The sequence below is a fragment of the Lontra canadensis genome, unplaced genomic scaffold (assembly GCF_010015895.1).
Source record: "Lontra canadensis isolate GAN:19392208 unplaced genomic scaffold, GSC_riverotter_1.0 scaffold37, whole genome shotgun sequence".
Lineage (NCBI taxonomy): Eukaryota > Metazoa > Chordata > Mammalia > Carnivora > Mustelidae > Lontra > Lontra canadensis.
The window spans coordinates 9,323,432-9,346,239 of NW_022631031.1; the positions used below are offsets into that span (position 1 = coordinate 9,323,432).

Sequence of the window (22,808 nt, forward strand, 5' to 3'; positions counted from 1 at the left end):
ATTTTTTAGTGCTCATACTTCTTTTTTCCCAGGTAAATGGAGGTTGGTCCAATGAAGTTATTTTCACCAGCATTATTTCTGTTTAATTAGACCAGTAGTTGTATCAAAGAACTCTGAATATTAAATATTTTGAAAAAGTACTATCCTAATAGAATAATAATTTTAATCAAATAGAAGTATGCAGTCCATTCATTCATTCAGTGTATATTTATTGGGTAGCATGCTAGATGGTTTGAAAACAATGTCCATAATCAATCGTTCATATTGTACAACTCCTATGGGGAAAGAACCCTATCAGTCATATTAATGGCTGGCATTTATTCAGCACTTACTATATGCCAAGTTCTAAGCTTACTTAATCTTATATAATTCTCACAAAAACTCTATGTTATTATCACTATTTTATAGGTGAATAAACTGAGGCATATGAGGATTAACTAACTTGTAAACAGCAGAGCTGAAACTCCATCCCGTATCTTTCTGCTTCCAGATCTGCTATCTTTGTCATGATATAATAATATTGACACATATAATTCAATAGGATATATCAGGAGGGCAGCAGGAGATGAAGTTGGAGAGCTTGACCCAATATCGATCAAGAGAAGCCATGTGTTCCTGGCTAGGAGTTTGAACATTAATCTGAGTCTACAGGATATCTGTTAAGTGATAGGCACTGGAACGTTATGACTAGGATTACAGGCAAATACAAAAAACAAGACCATATGGGTGTCCTGGACCTTGGTGGTCACAGTGGGGATGAAGAGGACATAATTGAGAAACATGGAGGAGGCAGAATCGACAGGATGTGGTGATGATAGACAGAGAGAATGAAAGAGAGGGAGTGACAAGGGTGACTTCCAGGCTATCCGTGTGCTTCAGGAGGAGGCCCCTCCCGGAGATGCGGAGCAGAGCAGGGACATAGATCTTTGGGTGACTGTTAGGGCAAGAAGTGGGGTTGCTGAAGAAGGTGAAGGTACAGTTTAGAACATGTTTAGTAGGCAGAACCTTTCAAGGGTCCTTGTCTGGTGGAGATTTGGGTCCATACTGAGAGAGACCTGGGCTAATGGTGCAGGACTGGTAGGCATCATTGCAAAGCCAGGTGAAGAGATGAGATCACCTTGAGGGCACTGTGTAGAGGCAGAGTATGATGAGAAGGTAGCTAAGGGGCTGGTAGGGCCTGTCATCCTATAAGGGACCAGCAGAGGTTAAAGAGCCAGAGGGGACCTGAGGGATCACCAACAATGTAGAGGAGAACCAGGAGAGTGCGGTTCATGCAAGTCAAGGGAAAAGCATGTTTCAAGGAGAACCTCTGATGCTACAGAAGGTCAGTCATGATTCCCTTCTCATGACTGAATTCTGCATCAAGTAGAAGGTCACTGGTGGTTTTGGCAAAAGCATTCCCAATGGACCACCCCTGGGCAGAAGCCAGGTCACTGAAATGCAGTGCACTGAGAACGCTGAATGAAACCTTCTCTTTAAAGCCAGCCTAGTCAATTATGGGACTGAGCTATGGTTCACACACCATTTGGTTATAAGCATGAGTTGTGAAATTATATATGTTGGCTATCCAGTGGGTCCTCCCCCATGCTTACCCCAATCCAGCTGGGATTAAAATGGGATTTTATGAGCCTCTTAAAATGAGCCTGACCATTCCTATTGAATGACCTGGACTTCTTCTCTGGGCTTCTTGGCGAACAGGTATCCTGACTTACCTTTCTCAGCTTGGCAATGCTGCTGAAGAAAGATTACAGTAAACGCAAAATGGAAAGCATCTCCAAGACCCATTAGAGGGAAAAAAGAATCACAGAGGAGAAAAAGTATTTTTTTTTTGCTCTAATCATCATTTTTACCACTGTGTTCTTTTTTAATTGAGAATATCTTTAATGTTCCTTTGTATTAAAAGTTCAAATCAAAATAAACTTTTTGCTTCTTCAATGAAAACTTTTGTTAACATTGTTACAAAGAAACTAATTCAGTGTTTGTTACTATTTAAAAAAGAACTACCCAACTAATAATCCCAAATTGTCTATTATCTCTCATTTAGTCTGCAACAGGAAGCAAATTTTTAAGAAGGGAAAGTAGTTTATGAAAATGAAGGAATTATTAAATTTTTTAGAAATAAAGACTATGTCCAGGATTACTGTATGTCAATGAGGTTTTGAAAACTGTTGTGTTCCTTTTCTGTGTCTGAGAGGTATCGTTTTGTCAGGATGTGGTATGCAAAGAGAGTAAGAGACCAGCAGTGTGTGTCTACAATTTGGCAAATATTTGTTTAAGCCAAGAAGACAATGTTCTCTGAAAAACACTCTGAACTGGTTCTGACTTTTTTCTGAAAAGTTTATTTCTATATCACATTATCCTTCTGTTTAAGTAGTGTTTCTAAGGGAAAGGCCATTCCCAAGTAAGCAAGTTAACTTTTGACATTGCCATGAAGCAACGTAACCACACTGTAATAATGGCTGGTTTTCAAGATAAATTCAATTCCTCATACCTAGGCCGATGACACATCTAGCACCATGAACTTATTTTATTTTGCAGTGTTTTCTACAGTATATTTATAAGCCTCATAAGCCTGCCAAGTGAGTCTGTCACACCACGTAATATTACCTAAGGCCTTACACGAGGCTCCTCTTGAAGTCGTGTTGTATTGAATGGAGCTTTCTTATTTACAGTCAGGGACTAGGTCCTGTCAGTGCCTCAGTCTCTGTGTAGACTGTGAGGGTGAGATGCTAATTTAGTTTTGTTGCGGCTGGCGAGGTGTGAGCCTGCATAAATGACCCCTGGATTCTGTCAGAGCCTTTGCTTTAATGAGATGGGGAACTTCCTCTGCTATTTCCGCCTCAAACTTCGGTCCACCAAGAGAACTCTTGGTCTGACATAGCTGAGGAATACGCTAGCACTCTAATTATGTGAAGGTGGTTAAGAAGTTTCTCCCTGAATGCTAGTCTACCGTTTCCCTTCATTACGAATTACACAGACGTTAGCAACAATTTCTTTAACATTTTATTTATTTATTTGACAGAGAGAGATACAGTGAGTGAGGGAACACAAGCAGGGGCAGAGGAAGAGGGAGAAGCAGGCTCCCCACTGAGCAGGGAGCCCAACAACATGGGCCTAGAGCCCAGGCCCCGGGGATCATGACCTGAACTGAAGGAAGACACTTAACGACTGAGCCACCCAGGCGTCCCATTAGCAACATTTTTTTAATGAGGCATTTTGAGACTTTTTCTCCTTTGTACTTAGAATATAGCTTTAATATATTCAAAATATACATAAATATGAAGGAGAAATCATCCTTTAAAAAGAAAGTAGAGGGGTGCCTGGGTGGCTCAGTCGTTAAGCCTCTGCCTTCTGCTTGGGTCATGATCCCAGGGTCCTGGGATTGAGCCCCATGTCAGGCTCCCTGCTCAGTGGAGAGCCTTTGTCTCCCTCTCCCACTCCCCCTACTTGTGTTCCCTCTCTCGCTCTCTCTCTCTGTCAAATAAATAAATAAAATCTTTGAAAAAAAAAAAGAAAGTAGAATTATACAAATGCTCATTAAGATTGGGCATCTTGAAAGGTAAAGCAAATCTTCAGTGGTTTGCTAAAAACATTCATTGCATGAGGACAGGCCCAAGACATTCTAACTGGGCAAAGATCTCTCTACACTAGCAAACATTTTATGATGTTTCCCTACAGGTGGAAAGGTAAAATTCAACACCAGTCTTACCAGGAACTATTACCAATAAATCCTCCTCTGACCTCAGTTTTGCTAGAGACAAAAGAGGCTGTTCACAACACACTCATGAAGGAGAAGACCAACGGGTAGACCAGGATTTGGGCCCAACACCCACCCGAGTTCCACACCAGTCACGCAGCAAGTCACTGAACTTCCAGCTGCCTCACGATCTCCGTCTGTAAAATAGGCATGACTGTCCTTACTCTGAGAGACAGATGTCGTGAGAATGCTCGAGATCTTGTGAAGGATCTCCGCGAGATGTAAAATACTCACCAATTGTAAGGCACTGTTATTTGTTAGAATAAGCAGCTGTTAGTATAAGGTAGATGGCCGTAGGTAACTATCTGGAAATTAGTCCCTTTGACTCTTCAATCTTGGACTTTTTCTATAAGTGTAATGCAAGGATCACAGACCTATGAGAAATTTCTTTTGAAAAGTTAAAATCCGGGATGGGGATGGGGAAGACAGCTGCCCATGAGTTCTTTCTTAGAAAGGCAGGCGCTCCCCAGACTTTGTAAACAAGAACATCTTCTTTTTTTTTCTTATTTTCATCTAATCTCCACTGTTATCCTGAGAAACTAGTGTTGAACAAAACACCACACATCAAAAAACTGAGAAAAACCTGTTGTGTGATGAAAATAGCTACATGTTTATAAACTGTAAAGCAACGCGGATTTTTTTTTTTTTTTTGAGGTTCAGAGTACATCTTACATCCCCAACCGTTGCAAACTGTCGAGGGGGTTCAAGCGCTTTCATGAGCAGAGCATGGAGTCCCCCGCTGCCCCCATTGCCTCCGACCCCCCCCCCCCCCCCCCCCCCCCACACACACACACAGTGCAGCCCAGGCTCCTACTGACACTGTGTTTGTGTGCACGGACAGAGGGCCTCAGCGGATCCTGGAAGGAGGGAGGAGGCGTGCCTTCCAGCAGCAGCAGCGGCTACTGGAGCTGGAGCGCCCCCAGCGACCAGTCCAACCCGTCCACCCCGTCGCCGCCGCTGTCCGCCGACAGCTTCAAGCCCTTCCGCAGCCCCGCGCCGCAGCCGCCGCCGGACGACGGCATCGACGAGGCGGAGGCCAGCAACCTGCTCTTTGACGAGCCCATCCCCAGGAAAAGAAAGGTTGGTGTGTGGGCCACACCGTGTTTGGGTTGGGTTGCAGGAATGTCCACCTTCCATGGGCCTGTGTGAGCCTAGGGGGGCTGATGCGGCTCTCCTCCACCCCACGCCGGGTGGGGCAGACAGAATCGGCCCCTGCTCCCCTCTGATGTTCTCTGACGGTTCAAAATAAATGAAGGGTCATGATTAAAAACAAAAATGACCAAGTCATTGATAATGTTTCTTCCAAGAACACATCCCCTCCCCGCCCACCGACCCCATCCTCTGTCAGTTGCTGCACTGGAATAGGAATTAACATCAGGTATTCTACGACTAACCAGCATTTGGAAGTTAGAAAATTGTACTTCAGGCTTGGTTTGGTAATTAACTCACTCTCTCGTTGGGACTTAATTTTTTCATCTGTAAAATAAAATTGGTATTATATCTTTCTCTTTTCTGCTTCAGTAAGCCCCAAAGCGTTGTTGGGAAGAATATTTGCGCCTTATTTTTATAAAACCAGTAGAAACATACGTGCCAGAAAACATATAAACATATGTGTGTATTTATATACTAAAAAGTACATATTTGCTCCACTAAAAGAGAAAAAGGAGAACCAATGAATTGATTTAATAAGTTAAGTGACTATAGCTTTTATCTTTTTTTTAGATTTTTGTTTATTTATTTATTTATTTGACAGAGAGATCACAAGTAGGCAGAGAGGCAGGCAGGGAGAGAGAAGGGGAAGCAGGCTCCCGATGTGGGGCTCAATCCCAGGACCCTGGAATCATGACCTGAACCGAGGGAAAAGGCTTTAACCCACTGAGCCCCTGATTATAGCTTTATGTAATCCTCACAGCAGTCCTGCACCATAAGTATTATTTTCCCATTTCGATATGAGGAGGTTGACAATCAAGGGGTTTTGCATTCAACACACCCCTGTCATGCAGGTTAGAAAGGGCCAGAGCTGTCGTTCAAACACAAGTCTGCCTTGGACCTCCAGCTCACATTCTTTTCATTGTCTTCACATACATTTAAATCATTATATTGGCTCCCAGTTTTTCAAAACAATTTCTATTTCCTGGAATAAAGCCATACTACTATATCTAGAAAACACTTTAACATTATTTTTAAAATCACTAAATATATATATATATATATATGACCATTATTTTACATTTTAGTCTTTTAATTGGTTATCAGTAGCTTCATTATTCATGGTAATTCACAAATGAAAATCCAAAGCCAAACCTTGAGGGCTGCAGTGCAACCTTTTTTATCCCCCCAATTCATTTCAAAGAGCAAAACAAAGAGATGGCATGGATCCAACTGTCCCTCCCTGCATCTCTCTTAGCATCCTTCGGCATGTGTGATAGTGGACATTGTATAAGCACACTCTCTTCTCGGAGAACAGAGTGTTCCTGCAGTCTCCTGTCCTTCCCAGAGGCGGTGGCGTGAAGGCTTGCTGTTTCACACATCTCTCCATGGGGCAGGGGGGCTGGAGTTGCTCCAGCCTCCTGTGGGTCCGCAGGGAATCTGAGTCTTTGCTTGACTCGTCAGGGAGAGAAGCTGCCACCTGTGTCAGTGGGAATCTGCAGGCAAGACAGCCATGTGGACCCAAAGGCTTGTCCTTTTGCCTCTGGCTGCACAGACTTTCTCTCTGAGCTCATCTGTGTGATCTCATCCAGTAGGTCCTGGTATTGTGGCGAGGACTCCGGCCCAGAATGCACCCCCACGCACACACACACACACATACCCCAGCTTGTAGGGTTTATTGCTGAAAACCTGCCATAGCCTTTCGTTTCTAATGTAGCCAGGAGCCAAAACTCACACTCTTGCATTACAATTAAGTGACATTGGTCAGACTTGTAGATTTTATAGGCTTTAACTAAGCTAGGGGATAGGCAAGTCACCAAAGGAAAAAGGGGGGGGGAGCTTAATTACAAAGTGGCTTTATTTGAAGGGCACAGACCCATTTTGCAGGATGCTGGATAGTAGGAATAAATGCATGAATAAAAAACATGTTCAACCTCTATTTTTTATTATTTTTTTTCAAAGATTCTATCTATTTATTTGACAGATGGAGACCACAAGTAGGCAGAGAGGCAGGCAGAGAGAGAGGAAGGGAAGCAGGCTCCCCACTGGGCGGAGAGCCCAATGCAGGGCTCGATCCCAGGACCCTGAGATCATGACTGGAGCCGAAGGCAGAGGCTTTAACCCACTGAGCCACCCAGGCGCCCCTGTTCAACCTCTTTCTTTATGATTTTTCCCTCTGGCTGAGGCTCGTAATCACTCAGTTTCAAATCATGGCTCTTACATGAATCAAGTCTTTGCCTTTTTAACTTCAAGTTACATTGACTAGTGAGAGTAATGAGAATGTGGGATGGTTGCTAATCATTTTTTTTTATTTATTAAGAGAACCAATATTTATTGTGCACCCATCAGGCACAATGCAGAGAATGGAGGTCCTGAGAATGGAGGTGTAGCCGCTTCATTTAAGGTTGGAAACTGGGCAGGTGGACACTGATGTAGAAAGAGGCGGTAATGATCAGAGTGATAACAGCTGTGCTCAGAATGTGGCAGAAACACAGTAACTGTGATGCAGTTATCTTAGAGTTTTAAAAATCCTATTTCAAAAGATTTCTAAGAGTTAATTTGCTCAATCCATTTGCCAATATGTTCTAGTTAGTCAAACTTTCTGAGTTCATCTAATTTTTTCTCTTCAACCCCTCAGATTCCTAATCTGTTTGAGACCATGGGCAATTGTGATGGTCACGTTTCCTGTGGGGATTGTTTGAGAATCTTCTAGATCAGTATTTTCCAAACTGCAGGTCTCAATCCACTAGCGGGCTCTCGGTCAATTTAATGAGCAGTGAATAGCACGTCTTTAATGAATAAGACAGAGTAGGATGCACTGCACTCAATCAGGGGAGGTGTTGTTCCTTGATGCTTTTGTTTCAATTATACACTTAATGTGTGTAATGTGCAAAATGCATCTTACTGTGGCTCCTGGTTTAAAAAGTTTGGGTGACCCTGTTCCCTGGTATAAAGAGAGAATGTGGTAAGAGGAGCACTGAACAGAAATCAATGTTGCTACCCTGAGAGCTTAAGAAAATCATCTCACCTCTTTGATTGTCAACTTCTTTACCTGTAAGCCAGGCAAACAGCTATTATGAAACCTCTGTCCAGATAATGAAGAAGATTAAATGTGACCATAAGTAGAAAGGTTGTGAGGCTGTGCAAGTGCTAAAACCTTGTGTCTTGGAATGTAGCAACACTGTAACAGACATTTTGGACCCCTGAACAAAAGCGGAAACAGCATTTCCCCCACCACCACCCCACCATGGGATTATGAAGAAGTGATCCTGCTTTTCCTCCTCCTTATGGAAGCTCTCTCATCTCTTCTGCCACCTCCCCCACACATGAATACCTCACTCTCACCTTTATGGTGACCCATGTTCCTCTTATGTAAAGAGGAAGAGAGTATGAGATGCATTGCCTAGACCCGGAACTCACTCTGAATCTCTCTCTCTCTTTTTAAGATTTTACTTATATATTTGAGAGAAGACAGCATGAGAGAGACAAAGCAGGAGCAAGGGATTAGAGGCAGAGGGAGAGGGAGACGCAGGCTCCCTGCTGAGCAGAGCCTGCAGTGGGGCTCCATCCCAGGACCAGGAGATCTTGACCTGAGCCACCCAGGCGCCCCAGGGCATTATCTCTTTCTACTAGCACCAAGGAAGAAACAGTTGCAGAGAACAACTACATTTGCAAATTTAGTTACAGTTTACAACGTGCTTTTAAATGCAGCCTTTCATTTAATCATCACAAAAATCCTTGGCATATTCCTACCCCATTTTGCAGAAGAGGCTCCTTAAGGTTATGTGACTTGCCCAAGGTCCTGTAGCTTATAATGTGGCAGAGATAAGATCAGCTTGGCTGAAATAGCAAAGATGAAACTCCTAAAGAAAATTAATTCAAGAATCCACATTTCCCTCTGCCCACAGAGGAGAATAACACGGAAAGAAAATAATCAGATGCAGCTACAGCCAACATCGTGTGGCAGGGTGGGACTGGGGTGCGGAGGGTTCAGAAAAAAATCGGAAGGCGGAGAACGGAACTCCAGGCTGTCCACTGCAGGGCTCACTTCCTGAATGAAGTACCCATTGCATTTAAGAAGATCTTCAGCCAAGGTAGTGGGAATGCAAGAAAGGGAAATGAAAGGCTTCTTTCTCCCGGTCCTGGAGATCCGCCAGCCAACTGCGTCAAGCCCAGTGTTAGCTCAATTTTTCCTTCGGGATTTCAGACCGACGGAAGGTACTTCCGTGCACAGAAAAAAGCCAGGACTCGGGCTATAGGGAACGTGTAGTTCCCGTCACGACCACAAGGTGACGCAGTGATCCTAGCTACAGCCGCTCTGGGAGTCTGGAAGGAAACAAATCTGTGGAAGGCTTGGGAGTTAACCATCAATCCCAGAAGATCTCTAGAAAATGAAGGAGTGCTGATAACTACTTATTAATATGTACTTTTTGTCCATGTCAGATTCCTAATTGTGACGGATTCTGAGTTTGTCCAGTTCCGGAACAGGATAAAACAGTTCAGGCTCTGGAGTTGGCACCCCAGCTCCAATACTTGGGTGACCATAAGCAAGTCGCTTGACTTCTCTAAGACCCCGTCTCCTCGTTTATAAACATGGATCATGATAGCACCACACCGGTGGGGTTGTTCTGAGGATGATGTAGACAATGCCTGCTGGGTGCTAATATTTTGCTTTCCTTTTCATCCACTTGACAACGGACTGAATAGAAATTCGAGAAGCATGCATGTGGAGACAAGGGGTACTCACCTCCATTCTCCATTCTGTCCCCACACTGACTGTATCAGTGTTGGTGCAGCTCAAGACACCGCATCCCCCAGCCACTTCAGCCACTTTGGACTTATTTAGGGTTCACGAGAGAGGGGCAGAAAGCAGTACAAGGAAACCTGCATCAGGACTCCGCCTTTCAGAACATCAGCCGCAACTCAACGACGATCACTACATCCCGGCCTTCATCGTTTGCACTTATTTTGATAGGTGTCTTAGCCATGAGCCATTTCACCCGTGGACTAGGCAGAGTCAGGGAAGAAAAAGTGCTGAGTTAACATAAGGTGCTTCAGTAATTACTGTGCAGTAGTAAACAATGAATTCGTCATTTGCTCCACTCCGCATTTTCAATCTTTCAGAACCAAAAAGCAATGAGTCACTTCAAATTGTGAATGACGGAAAAGGAAACAAACCCGTAAAGCCCTCACCAAGAAGCCGTTGCCAGTCTCCATGCTGACTTAATTCCTAGCCCACTAATTCTGAGCAGAGGGTGCCTCCTGTAAGAACCTCCGCTCCAGAAATAGACCCATCTGTTAGAGCTGCCGGGGAGGGCGGTGCTAAGAAAAGCAGCTCAGGGTCACACTGTTCGGATTTCATGGTGATGACACAGCATCGCCAGCCAGATCAGGGGAGCGGATTGTCTTCAGGGAGGATCAGGACACAGAAGAGTGAGATCTAAGCACTTTAGTGACAGGATCCCAGAATAATCTGCCAGGCAATAGTGAAGATCTGGAGCCTGGGACCACGAAGGTCTTCAGAAATCACGTAGCCCACCCTTTCCAAGTTACAGGACCACTTGATCATCTCCAGAAATGTCCAGATGATCCCAAAGATGAGAAGCACTTGGAGAATCCACTGGTTGAGAAAATATATGAATAAGGATTTTTATGAATTCGTGAATGCTTTTGTTGTTCTAGAAATCATTTTAAACCAAGTTGATTTAGGTATAATTTCCACACAATAAAATGAACCTATTTTAATAAAATGAACCCAGTTCAGTGGGTTTTGACTGATTTCTCCACCTGAGGAACCACTGCTCCAACAGAGGCCAGCACTCCTGATACCCATCCGCAGTAAATGCTCCCCTCCCCCGTGACCCCACAAACACCAGTTCTCTGACTCCCGCCACTGTAGGTCCATTTCCCATATTGCCACACTTCAAGTAAGTGGAATCATACAGAGTGTACTATTTGGTGTACGAAATCCCACGTGTTGGCCACAGGAATGCTCATTCATCGCTGGTGGGACTGTAAAATGGTCCAACCACTTTAACAGTTTGGCAGTTTCTTATAAAGTTAAATATATGCTTACCATCTGACCCAGCCATTCCACTTAGATGTTTACCTAAGAGATAAGAAAACGTATGTCCACAAAAGGACTTGTAGGCTTGTAGTTCAGAGCAGTTTTATTCATTATCACTCCAAACTGCAAACAGCCCAAATGTCCCTAAACAGGTAAATGGAGAAACAAAATCATGGTTTATTCACTCAACAGAATACTACACCACAATAAAAGGAATCAAACACCCACACATGAAACAGGGAGTGAATGTCAAGAACAATATGCTGAGTTAAGTAGCCAGTCACAAAAGAAGACATTCTGTATGATTCCACTTATGAAAATCGTTTTATTTTTTATTTTTCTTCTCATCACAGCCTCTGTAAGCAATGCATCTAGATGGGAGATGTTGAATCTGTGTTTGGTACACATTTCAATTCATCCGTCACTTTGCACTCACCTCACATACCTCCGAGATTACTCGTTCAGTCCTCCTGTCTTACAAATAACAAAAGAAAGCCCCAAAGTTGAGATGAAATGTGTAAGTCAGCTTTCCCAATAAAGGAAAGAACTGGAACTCTACCAGCTTCTAGGCAGTTACTGAATTTTTAATACATCTGTTCGCTTCTCAGTCTTTTGGAACGTGCTGAGGGTCTGAGGGGACCTCTTGGTCTTCAAAGAGCCATTGGAGCCTCTGCCAAGCAGTGCAGGTTCCTCCCACGAGGAGGCAGGCTGAGGAAGCACGCATAACACAGCCCAGACCATCTCTGCAGAAGAGTAAAGGCTCCCGTTCCCTTGGGGACCCCGGTCCTCTCTGGGGAGGCTTGGATGTATGAACAGCCACCCCTAGCTCACACGTAGACACGTACACACACGTACACATACACATATACATACACCTCAATGGCTATATAAGACATGTGAAGGTCTTCAAAATTACCTCCAAAATAGCAGCTTGGTATCAGCTTGAGGCTGCTGTGTGATCAACCTGTCAGTAAAGTGATGTTCGTGTCCCTTCTGGAATATGGCTTTAGTCGGACTTACCGCGAGGCATGTATGGAATACTTCAAAATTCAGCCACATTTGCGCTCTTGGAACTGAAAAGGACCTTCAGCCGTCATCTTGTCGGACCTGTCGACCAGTCTCAGTTCTTTCAGGAAGATAGAAGTTACTCCAATGTATTCCAGGTCTGAAACAATTCAAAACTAGGGCTGAACCCTGCCACGGGAAAGGCAAGCAGAGAAAAGATGAGGGAAGCCCTGGGCAGAGCTCTCAGCCTATAGCTCCAAAGTGGCTGGTGTGTGACACCGTCGGGAAACTGCTGGAAAGAAAGAAGGAAGTTGTCTCCAGTCCTTCAGCTCCCGAGTTGGGTGACTCCCAAGAGCTTGCCTGGAAGCTGCTGAGACACTACCCCTTGCCCTCCACCTACCCCTCCGCCCCCCTCCGCCCCCGGACATGTGTGCCACACTCCTCTGGGGGTTGTTGTCGTGTTAAAGGAAGAGAACGTATGGAAGACCCCAGCACAGTGTGGTCCCTGGCCAAGGGTGGCCACAGCTCCCTCAGACACCCCAGCTTTGTGAACTTCTCTTAGAGCTTCGAGGGGCAGCCACAGCAGAAGCACAGATGGGCATGTCCAGACTTGGCCGCTGCGCCTCGGCCAGGAACTTTGCTTGCTTTGACCTCCTTGGGCGAGCTGGGACCCAGGTGGTGGCAACCTGGGCAATATTTATTTAGCTATTTTTTCCTGTTCTCCTCCTTCATGGCTTGTTGTTGAGTTGGTTTGGGGTTTGGTTTGGTTTGTTTTGTTTAAATATAACAGCAAGTAGTCTTTGTAGACTAAGGATTGGTTTCCATTGAATGTCCTTAGGGGACTTTGCCGAGTACTTAATCACCACATAAGGGGTCTCATGGTTTGACATAAGAACATCCTTCACCAGTGCAGAGAGAAGCTACTTGATTCCATTCGAGATGAGATTATCCTTTCAGTGTCCTTTTATTCTCCCAAAATATTCAAGCAAGTGTTATAGGGTGGCTTCCATTTTTTAAAGAAATGACTTTTTCAAATTAAAAATAAGATAATTTTTACATTTGGAGGTTAACGTAAAAAGAAGATACCCCTCCCCAGTATTCCCACCTTGCAATAATACATGTTGATTTGCGTTACATATCCTCCCCCTTAAAAAAGATAATGTTCATATACTTTTATAACCTCCTTTTCCCCAGTGTCAATCAAGGCTCGGGCAGGAAGCAGGCCGTGTACTCCAGTGGAGTCACTGAGTATAACGAAGAAGTTCTCCACAGAAGTGTAGACAGGGTTGGAGGACATCAGAAGAAGGTACCCTCGGAGCTAACAACATTACCAACCCCTAAGCCTGAAGAGGCAACCAGAGGGGCTGCCAGAACCTAAGGGCATACCAAAACTGAAAATATCACCGGAAGTGTTAGTTTTGGGAGGAGAAATATAGCCACTGCCCACCTGTGGCCAGGCAGACAGGAAGCTGAGGGAATCCCTACCTTCTTGCCTTCCGGTCTCTCCTCTTGCCTCCTCACCTCCTGTCAGTGCCTCTCATTGGCCAAACCAGTGGGCAAGGGGACCCACTGATGCATAAAGTTGCGCCTCCAGGCACTGACCTGGGTGGAGAAGGGAGTTGTGGGAGCCTGTAGAGACCAAGAGGAAGTATCAGCAATTCCCTTCTGCAATGGGAACTTGTTCTCTCCTGTCAAAGAAGCTTTTCTTGCAACTTCATTTTTAAGATTCCTTAATATTCAGTTATATGGAATTAATTTAACCAATCTCCCCATAATTCCCTCAGTTAGTAACCTTGAGATGATTTTGGATTTCTTGCTAGACTAAAAATCTGTGCAATGATCATCTTGATACACATCACTTGGCAGACATGTCAAATGATTTTCTTAGGATAAATCCCTAAAAGTTCAATTGGGTCAAAATGATTAAGTGCTTCCAAAGCTTAGTCTGCTCCTAAATTTAGAGATAACAAATATCTATGCATGTGTAACTTATAAAGGCAGAGCTCTGGCAGTTTGGGATAAGATGGGATAATAAATGAAAGACATTATTGAAAGGAAATGCCAAAAAAAGAGAAGTAGAGGAGAGAAAGCAGAGCTTTCCCTCCCTGAAGGGGTTTGGGAGTGCCACCTCCCCAAATACAGTGAAAGATCTCCCCACCATATATAATCATGCTTCTGAGTCCACATTTGCAACCACCTTGCAAATCAGCAAGAACTTTCTCTATACATCTGGAGTGTAATACTGCATAAAGGCCTTCCGATGGCTTTTGCTAATGACCCGAATCGTTATAAATTAGACAGTCATTTTCCCGGTTGCACATTTTCCATTTTCTTCTGGTGAACTTAGACCTTCTTCAAGTACTTATCAGTGCAGGGTGTGTGAGACTGGAAGGAGAAAGTACTATATGGAGTGGAGAGAAAGCCATCTAGAATTCAGTGTTCACCACGCTTGCCATGGGCCTACACTGAGAAGTTCATTTACAGCCATGTAAGATAATCAAGTGTTAATCACACTGGGAAATCTTCTTGAATTCCACAAAACAACCATCTTTTTGACAAACATCCTTTGAACATCGATTATTTACTACATTCCAAAATGCTTAAGTAAATTAAGATGTCTCAAATATGGCTCATTGGTGTGGCCCCAAAGCACAACATTCCCAAGATTCAACACAACAAATTCTAATTGCTAGTTTATGGTAGGCACAGGAGTAGAGCGAGTGTTGGGCAAGAAATCATGGTTCCTACTCTCAGAGAGCTTCCCATGATCTAAACTATTTAGTCCAACCCCAGCAAGTTTCTTGGAAACCCAGCAAAAGAAAAAAGCAAAGAAGAAGCAAAGTTGATCACTTTTCATATGCATTATCAACTTTTCTTTGGGTAACAGATTTCCGTGGAGCCCTTAGCAGGGGTCCATGGAAGTAAGGGTGTGATTGAGGAGACGATGCTCAAACAATTAGCAGTTATCCCAATTCCAAGGGATTTAGAGAGGGTCTCGGTCAGCTTTGTTGTAGCTTTTGTATTTGATAGCCTTGTATCTGCTGTTTCCTCCTAACAAATGGAAGGAGTTATACCAGTGACATTTTTCTATAATCAGTACTGAGCTTTACTGCTTATCAACTTAAATAAACAAATGTTTGACTTATTCCTGCAAGGACTATGAACAGCAACCTTATCAATAATACTTGTTATGCACAAAAATACCAGTATGATAGTCATTTCCTAAAACAATCAGCAATTTGAACCTTTAAAAAATTCCTAAGACGTAGAAGGAATTTGGCTCTGGTGTTGTGTAATATATTCTGTTAACTGACTCATTGGTAGGAACCATCCAGGGACACTGGATCTGTCTCCTAATTTTGGGGTTCTGGTTTTCCCCCTATGAATCTGACAATAGTATCATATGCCTCGCTGGTGCCTTCCCGGTCTCTAAAGCCCCATGTCAGCCTTCTCTGCTCCCCTAAAAGCTCCCACACAGCCTCCCCCCTCCGCCCTTCACTTTGACCTCACTTCCCACCTCACTGAAAAATTAGAAGCATTCAGACAGGAATGCCTTTTTTTAAATCAGCAAATTCACTGAATCTACATCCATTCCTTGGTTTTCCTCTCTTCCAGGGGAGGACCGCCCTGCTGCCGTCCAGGGCAGCGCTCCCAGCCAGGCTGGAGGCAGGAGAGCCGGGTCCTCCTTCTTCTGCAGGGCCTCAGCCCCTGTGCCCCCCACCCCACCCCCGCATCTCTGCAGCAGGGTCCCTCTCTTCTCCCTTTGCAACTGTTCCCATCAGCATAAAAATCCACTTCAGAATCACTCGTCTTTACAAACTTTCCTATTACCGCTCGCAGATCAGACCGGCCACCTTTCTTGAAAAGGGCGGTCCTTACTCTCTTCACTTCCTTCAAGCCCACTTACTCCGTCCCTAGGCAGTCTGACTTCTGACTTCCTTCCCCACTACTCTGTGAAATCTGCTCTAGTCTGGGCCGTGGACAGCTGCCATGTTAGGCCTCCATGGACTCTCCCCAGCCTGCATTCAACGCTGTTGGCCACATCTTCCTTCTTGAACACTTTCCTCTACCTATGCCGTAATACTGCACTGTCTTGACTTACCCCCTCTCTCTCTCTGACTGCTCTTCCTCTGTGTGTGTGTGTGTGTGTGTGTGTGTGTGTCTGACTGTTCCTGCTCTCAATCTCTCTTTCTCTCTCTCTCTTTGATTCAGCTGTCTCTCTCTCTGACTGCTCCTGCTCTCTCTCTCTCTCTCTGACTCTCCTGCTGTCTCTCCCCAGTAGAAAATACTGGAAGCTACAGAGTCCTGGGCCTTCTACCCATCTCTAGTTGCATTTTTCCCTGCCTGATCTCATCCAGACCTAAGTTTTAAGTAATCCTTCAGCCCCGGACTCCAGATGTCCATCTCTAGCCCTGACTTTCCCTAAGTTCCAGGCTCACATGTCCGGTGCCGTACCTGCCACCTCTTCCTGATCTACAATAGTTATCTCTAAATCAATATATTCAAAACAGAACCACAATTTGCCCGGCTATGCAAGTCGTCTTTAAGACCATCATATACCTGGCCTCCACATTGTACCACTCCTCGTATTCAACCCAAAGCCAGCACTGTTGGATCTGCCTCCAAAACATATCTTGAATGTGTCTGCTTTATCCGTGCTCACTGCCAGCCTGCTTCCATCCACCATGTTCTCTGACCTGTGGTAACATAACACAGGCGACCTTGTTGCTCTCTCCCCAAGATGAGTGATAGTTTTTTTAAAAGATTTTATTTATTTCAGAGAGAGAGAGAGAGAGTGCACAAGTCGGGGAGACAGGCCAAGGGAGAGGGAGATGCAGACTCCCTGCTGAGCAAGGAGCCTGATACGGGGCTCGATCCTAGGACCCCAGGATCGTGACCTGAGTGGAAGGCAGATGCTTAACTGACAGAGCCACCCTGCTGCCCCTGAAGTGATTTTTTTTTAAAACTTAAATCATATAATCATATAATATCAATCCCCTGCGTAAACCCCTTCAGTACCTTCTCTTTATTTTAGAATAAATTCCAAATTCCTTACTGTCACCTACAAGACCCTCATAATCTGGCCCTCCTTGTCTGTCTGCCTTATCTCAGATTATCTCTCTCTCTCTCTCATTTCCTTCTAAACTCACTGTTCTTTCTGGCCCTCCAATGTGCCAAAATCTCTTCCTCTTTCTCCTGGAAAACTCCAGCTCTTAGCATGGCTATCTGCTGCTCCAACTTTTAGGTCCCAGCTCAAAAGTCACCTTCTAGAAGCCATCTCTGACCTGTAGGCCACATCCTCTCCAGAAAACTTTCCACAGCTGATGCAGTCACCATCTATTAACTTTTCTGTCCTCCCCCACCAGCATGTAAGTTCCTGGAGAGCAGTTGTTTTTTTTTTTTTTTCTCTCTCTTTTTTTTCCCCCTCTATCCTTGGCACGTGGACTATTCCTAGCTAAACAGCTCTTTGGTTTCATTAATCAAAGAACACCAACGGCAGAAAGGTTTGGAATGAATCAAAAAGTGTTTTCATCGATCATGACTTTATTTCCAAGCAGACATTTGGACTCTCAGGTACATGTAATTTCAGTTTGAGTCATTAATTCCCTTAAGTGGATGAGATTTTTTAATAGTTTAGCTTCATTGTTTGAAAAGTGGGTAAAAAGCCCTCATGGTATGAGGGTTTGTTCATTAAGATTGTTAAGTCATTCTCTGCTCGGAATACAAAATACCAGGCAGAGTTCCTTCCTGTGAACCTTTGGGCCTGAGGGGTAGGATCGAAACTCTCCCCTTTTGGTTCACCCTATAGCCCATGAGTTTAGTTCAGTGGCCCAAGGAGATCAGGGAGCCTGAGATTTGTGAACTGTCCCTTTAGAATAAACGCAGACTCATCAGCATTGTGTCCTTTCGAGTCTTCTAAGCATGTATTTGCTTCCCAGGTTCCTTCACACGCTTCTTCTCCAGCTCCAGCTCCTGTGTAGCTCAGATCAGCCTGCGGCCAGCATCCATCAGCTGCTGGGGACACCCAGGCCCTGAGGCGGGAACGGCTGGCTTGTGGGGTCATGAATGCCAGCCCACAAGGCAGAGCCTCGGGGACACGGCGGGCTGCCTGGCTCCTGCTGTCACTAGTCCACTCAAGCTGACCTGCAGCCCTCGGCTGCTGTGATGTTCCTTCCACACGCATGCTGAAAGTGGCCATTCCCCAGCATCCAGAAATACTCCTCAGTTCTGGAAGTTTCCAAGTGTCTTTCCTGTTGAGAAATGTATAAAAAGTCTTCAGGGGTGTGGGGGGTGGGCAGTGGCAGGATCAGGATACTAATCCCATTGGTAATACCTGAATGAGTCATCTTCTAAATGTGTAAATGATTGCCCTGTAGAACAGCGATGTACTGGTGGGCCCCACATGGGCTTGATGGCAGAAATCCTACTGGACCTGTAAACAAAGCTGCATCAATCCCATCACTTTGGGGAAGGTGTCACTGCCACAATATTTATTGGTAAGAGTAGGCTTACTGTTGGAACAGCCGATTTCCAAACCTCAGTGGCGTAACACCATAAAGGTTTATTTATTTCGGATGTCACAATCAAAGCAGGTCAGGTGGGTTGGGCCCACACAGTCCTTCAGGGACCTGGGCTCCTTCCTCCTAATGCAGGGATTCTTAACCTGCAGTCCACAGTCCCCAAAAGGCTGGACAGAATTCAAGAGGACCTGTGAACTTGGAGTGGGAAAAAAGTGTATTTTCATTGTCATTAAACTCTTAACTATAATTCAGCATCTCCTGCAGGTATGATTGATAGCATAAAAGCACAATACTAGTGCCTCCTGTGACTTTACTACCAAGAGAAAGCATCAGTAGTTTCATATCACATTATAATTTTAGCAGATACCATGAAATATCATTTAGGCTTAACACGACTTTGAAATTATGATAGTTCTTAGACTTACTTAAAGACCTTGTTATTCGATATGTTCATTAAAGAGTACTAACCATATCGCAAAATATTTTTAATATTTGGGTAACTATTTCAATACGCTTGCTCTTCTTTGTGTTTCTCTGTGTTTTATTTTAAATGTTAAAAAATATTAGTTTCCACAGGTGCGTAGCAAACAAAAGATTAAGAACCCCTGATCAAGTGGGTCCCCTGAGTGGTTGAGTTTCCTCAGCATCTAGTCAGCAGCCAGGGCTGGAATGGCACTGCCCCGTAGTTTAGAGACGAGTCGTAGAAGGAATAGCTATCACCTCCGCTCACAGGCTGTTAGTCCTAAGTCAGTCACACATCCCCACCTGACAGCAAGGGGGGCTGGGAAATGAGGTCTCGCTGTGTGTTCAGGATGAAAAGGAAACGGGGCTCGGGGAGCACACAGAAGTGACCGTCACCAGGCCTATCGGAATAATCAGCAAAGTGGCAGCATCCCAAGGACAAGGGCCTTCTCTGGAGAAAACTAATCTCCTGTCAAATTCATTTCAGGAAGTATAATCCTAGCAATACCATAACAACGACCACTTGTTGAATAATTATTCCTGTTGGTGTTATACTAAAGGATTCACTTTCATGACCTCGTTTAATCCCATAATATCCCTCTGAGACAGGTACTGTTATTGTTCCTACTTACTAAATAAAGGAGCCAAGGACTTGAGTAAGTCCAAAATCAGTGCTCTCAGGGATGCCTGGGTGGCTCAGACATGAAGCATCTGCCTTCGGCTCAGGTCATGATCTCAGGGTCCTGGGATCGAGCCCCGCATCGGGCTCCCTGCTCAGTGGGAAGCCTGCTTTTCCCACTCCCACTGCTTATGTTCTGTCTCTCACTGTCTCTCTCTCTCTCTCTGTCAAATAAATAAGATCTTTAAAAAACAAAAAAACAAATTCACTGCTCTCAGTCACTGTGCTGGACTATTTGGGGAAGACACTGAGACCCTTGAAAAGAAGGTGTCATTGTGTCCTGATAGTAAGGGGCGGTTCCTGGTGCTCAGCTCCCAGCATTCCCAGCTTTGCTAGAAGCTGGTTTATTCACTTTCTATGGTTTACTGGTTTACTGACACTTTCTATAACTCTGTAAATGATGGCAATGATAGTATCTATTTCTTAGAATTAAATGAGGTAAACTATTGTAACAGCACTTGGCATGTGGTAAGTGCACAGTGGATGTTAGATACCATCATTAACACCTAAATGACCTAAATTGTGACCGCCTTAATGAAAGTGAACTAAATACTCAGGGCAATTTAGAATCCATGAAGGATGCAGAAAAATGTCTGAGGTCACCAAGCTCCTCACCAGCTGGCGGGATAGGGAGGTTCCCTAGAATGGTATGCTGCATTATGTCAAGATGATGGGAAGTTGTTACCTTTAAAAAAAAAAAAAAAAGATAGATAGATTGATTGATTGATTGATTTTGGAGAGAGAGAGTGCAGAGTGGAGGGGCAGAGGGAGAAGTAGTGGAAGAGAAGCTGAAGCAGAGTCCCTGCTGAGCACCTGGTCCAACGTGGGGCTCAATCCTACAACCATGAGATCATGACCTGAGCCAAAACTGAGTCGGACACTTAGCTGAGTCACCCAGGCACTGCAATCTGTTACTTTTCTTTTTCTGGGGGGGGGGGGGGGGGGGGCGGGTGTGTTTATTTATTTATTTGAGAGAGAAAGAGAGAGACCACAAGCAGGAGGGAGGGGGAGAGGGAGAGGGAGAATCAGGCCCCCCGCTGAGTGGGGAACCCAACACAGGACTCGATCCTGGGATCCTGGGATCATGACCCGAGCTGAAGGCAGATGTTGAACCGACGGAGCCATCCAGGCGCCCAAGTTGTTCCTTCTCTAACGAAGGGGAAAAAATGTGCTGGGTCGGCAGAAAATGCTGACGGGCTAGTTTTCATTTTAATGTAACTTTCTCCTGTTTACAGAATTCTATGAAGGTGATGTTCAAATGCCTCTGGAAAAACTGCGGAAAGGTGCTGAGCACGGCGGCGGGTATCCAGAAACACATACGGACCATTCATCTTGGGTAAGGCAGTCCGCCCCTCAGGGCTTGCTGTGCCCATCTTGAGCTCCATCGAGGGGCACCCGCACTAAGAAATGACACAGGAATAGAGACTGGGCCTGCTTGATCTTCCTAGTGCCTGCAGGGATGGCCGCTCCGATCACACAGGCCAGCATGGCACAGTGGGAAGAATGTGGATTTAACCATGCAAAGCCTCCCCAGTTTACTTGCTAAGTGACCTTAGGCAAGTCACTGCTCTGAGCCTCCGTACCCTCTGACAACGAGACCAATAGTAAAATCAGCCCTGCATAAGGGTCCAAATATAAAATGTGTGTGAGAGCGGTCTGAAAAGTATAAAATGCAAGGGTAGGAAAGGTTCCTTGGAGCCCCTGAAATTGTCAAATTAAATATGCATTTTTTTTCCCAAGGCAGAGTATTCATGACTTTGAGCCTCAAAAGCATATATATGGCCTTAGAAGGGCTGAAGAACCACTGTGTCAATCAGTGCTGTGGTTTCTACGCTTACGTTAGCCAATGAGATGGCTCCATCATTTTCTGTTGCTCAAATAAGCCCGTTATGTGTCCACTCTATGTTTTCCCTGTGTTATGTAAAAACCTTTCTAAGGAAAGAGAACACAAAGTTTCCAGCAGCGGCTATGAGGGGGGTCCCACCTACAGGGCAGTGGAGGTTCAGCAGCCTTCTCCCTTAGTCTCTGGGTCTCTCCTGCCCAGGGACATCGGATGTGGAAGCACCTCGGGAGGCTGTACGGCATAACCAGTGTGTATAAGGCAAATGCAAACGCATGACCAAGTCCCCAAATGGTTGGACAGAGGAGTCCTTTCAACAAGATGATGTTGAGAAATAAACACTAGAGTCACCCTGCCCAGCAAGGGACAAATTTAGGAAATTCATCATCCATACAAAAGTGGTATAAAAAGAAAACAAGGGACGCCAGGGTGGCTCAGTGGGTTAAAGCCTCTGCCTTCAGCTCAGGTCATGATCCCAGGGTCCTGGGATCGAGCCCCATATCGGGCTCTCTGCTCAGCAGGCAGCCTGCTTCCTTCCTCTCTCTCTGCCTGCCTCTCTGCCTGCTTGTGATCTCTGTCTGTCAAATAAATAAAATCTTTAAAAAAAAAAAAAAAGAAAATGAAAATGGTTTCTAAGGTGACTCGGTGGTTCTGTGCAGGTGGGCTCCTTCAAGGACTACAGAGAGAAGCAGGGATCTAGCACGCTTCCCCGTAGTGCTCCCGGTTTGGTGACACAGCTAGATCCTTCCAGAGGATAGCACACAGAAGGTTCCAGAGCGCTGTGGGCATGGTGCAGCAAGGCTGGGCTTCTCCCCTTACCAGAGGGGCTGTCTCCCTTCACCCTCCAAGAAATACCACACCAAAACCCCACAAGGAAGAGAACACTCTCACTCCTGTTTCTGAGGTCTCCTGAGAAGGAAATCCTGCAGTGTCTCCCCTCAAACCTTATTGTCAGGACCACTTGTAATGTAAATAGCTCAGTTACTTAAGGGTTTAGGGAAAAAACCTCCGGAAGCTATAATCAGGAGTGAGGGTGTTTGTTTTAAAGTCCATCTGCCCAGAAAACCGAATCCTATTGAGTACCTCGAAGAAGCCTGCCAAGGCTATGTATTTATAGACGATAAGTGGCATCTCACGATTTGTCTCTGAGCTCCCGGGCTGCTCTCACAGTGGGTAAAATTCAAAACGCAGCCGCTACTATTGGCTTCCCTAGGATTCCCTTTTTACACTGTGCTCTTAAAATTGCCTTGGTGAATTAGGATTCCCAGCCCTGCCAGCCGCCGCCATGGGGTGGGCCTGGGAGAGCGGAGCTCCGAGGCCTGTCTGTG

At 45.0% G+C, this 22,808-nt stretch overlaps 1 protein-coding gene across 2 annotated transcripts in view; it reads left to right on the forward strand.

The window, feature by feature from the left end:
• Positions 1–22,808, forward strand: part of ZNF704 (zinc finger protein 704) — a 223,478-nt gene that overhangs the window by 185,226 nt on the left and 15,444 nt on the right. For both annotated transcript variants that reach the window (XM_032869129.1, XM_032869128.1), the window contains exons 4-5: positions 4,599–4,837; positions 20,876–20,976. In XM_032869129.1, coding sequence (XP_032725020.1) covers positions 4,599–4,837; positions 20,876–20,976 — 340 coding nt within the window. The remainder of the gene's footprint in view (positions 1–4,598; positions 4,838–20,875; positions 20,977–22,808) is intronic.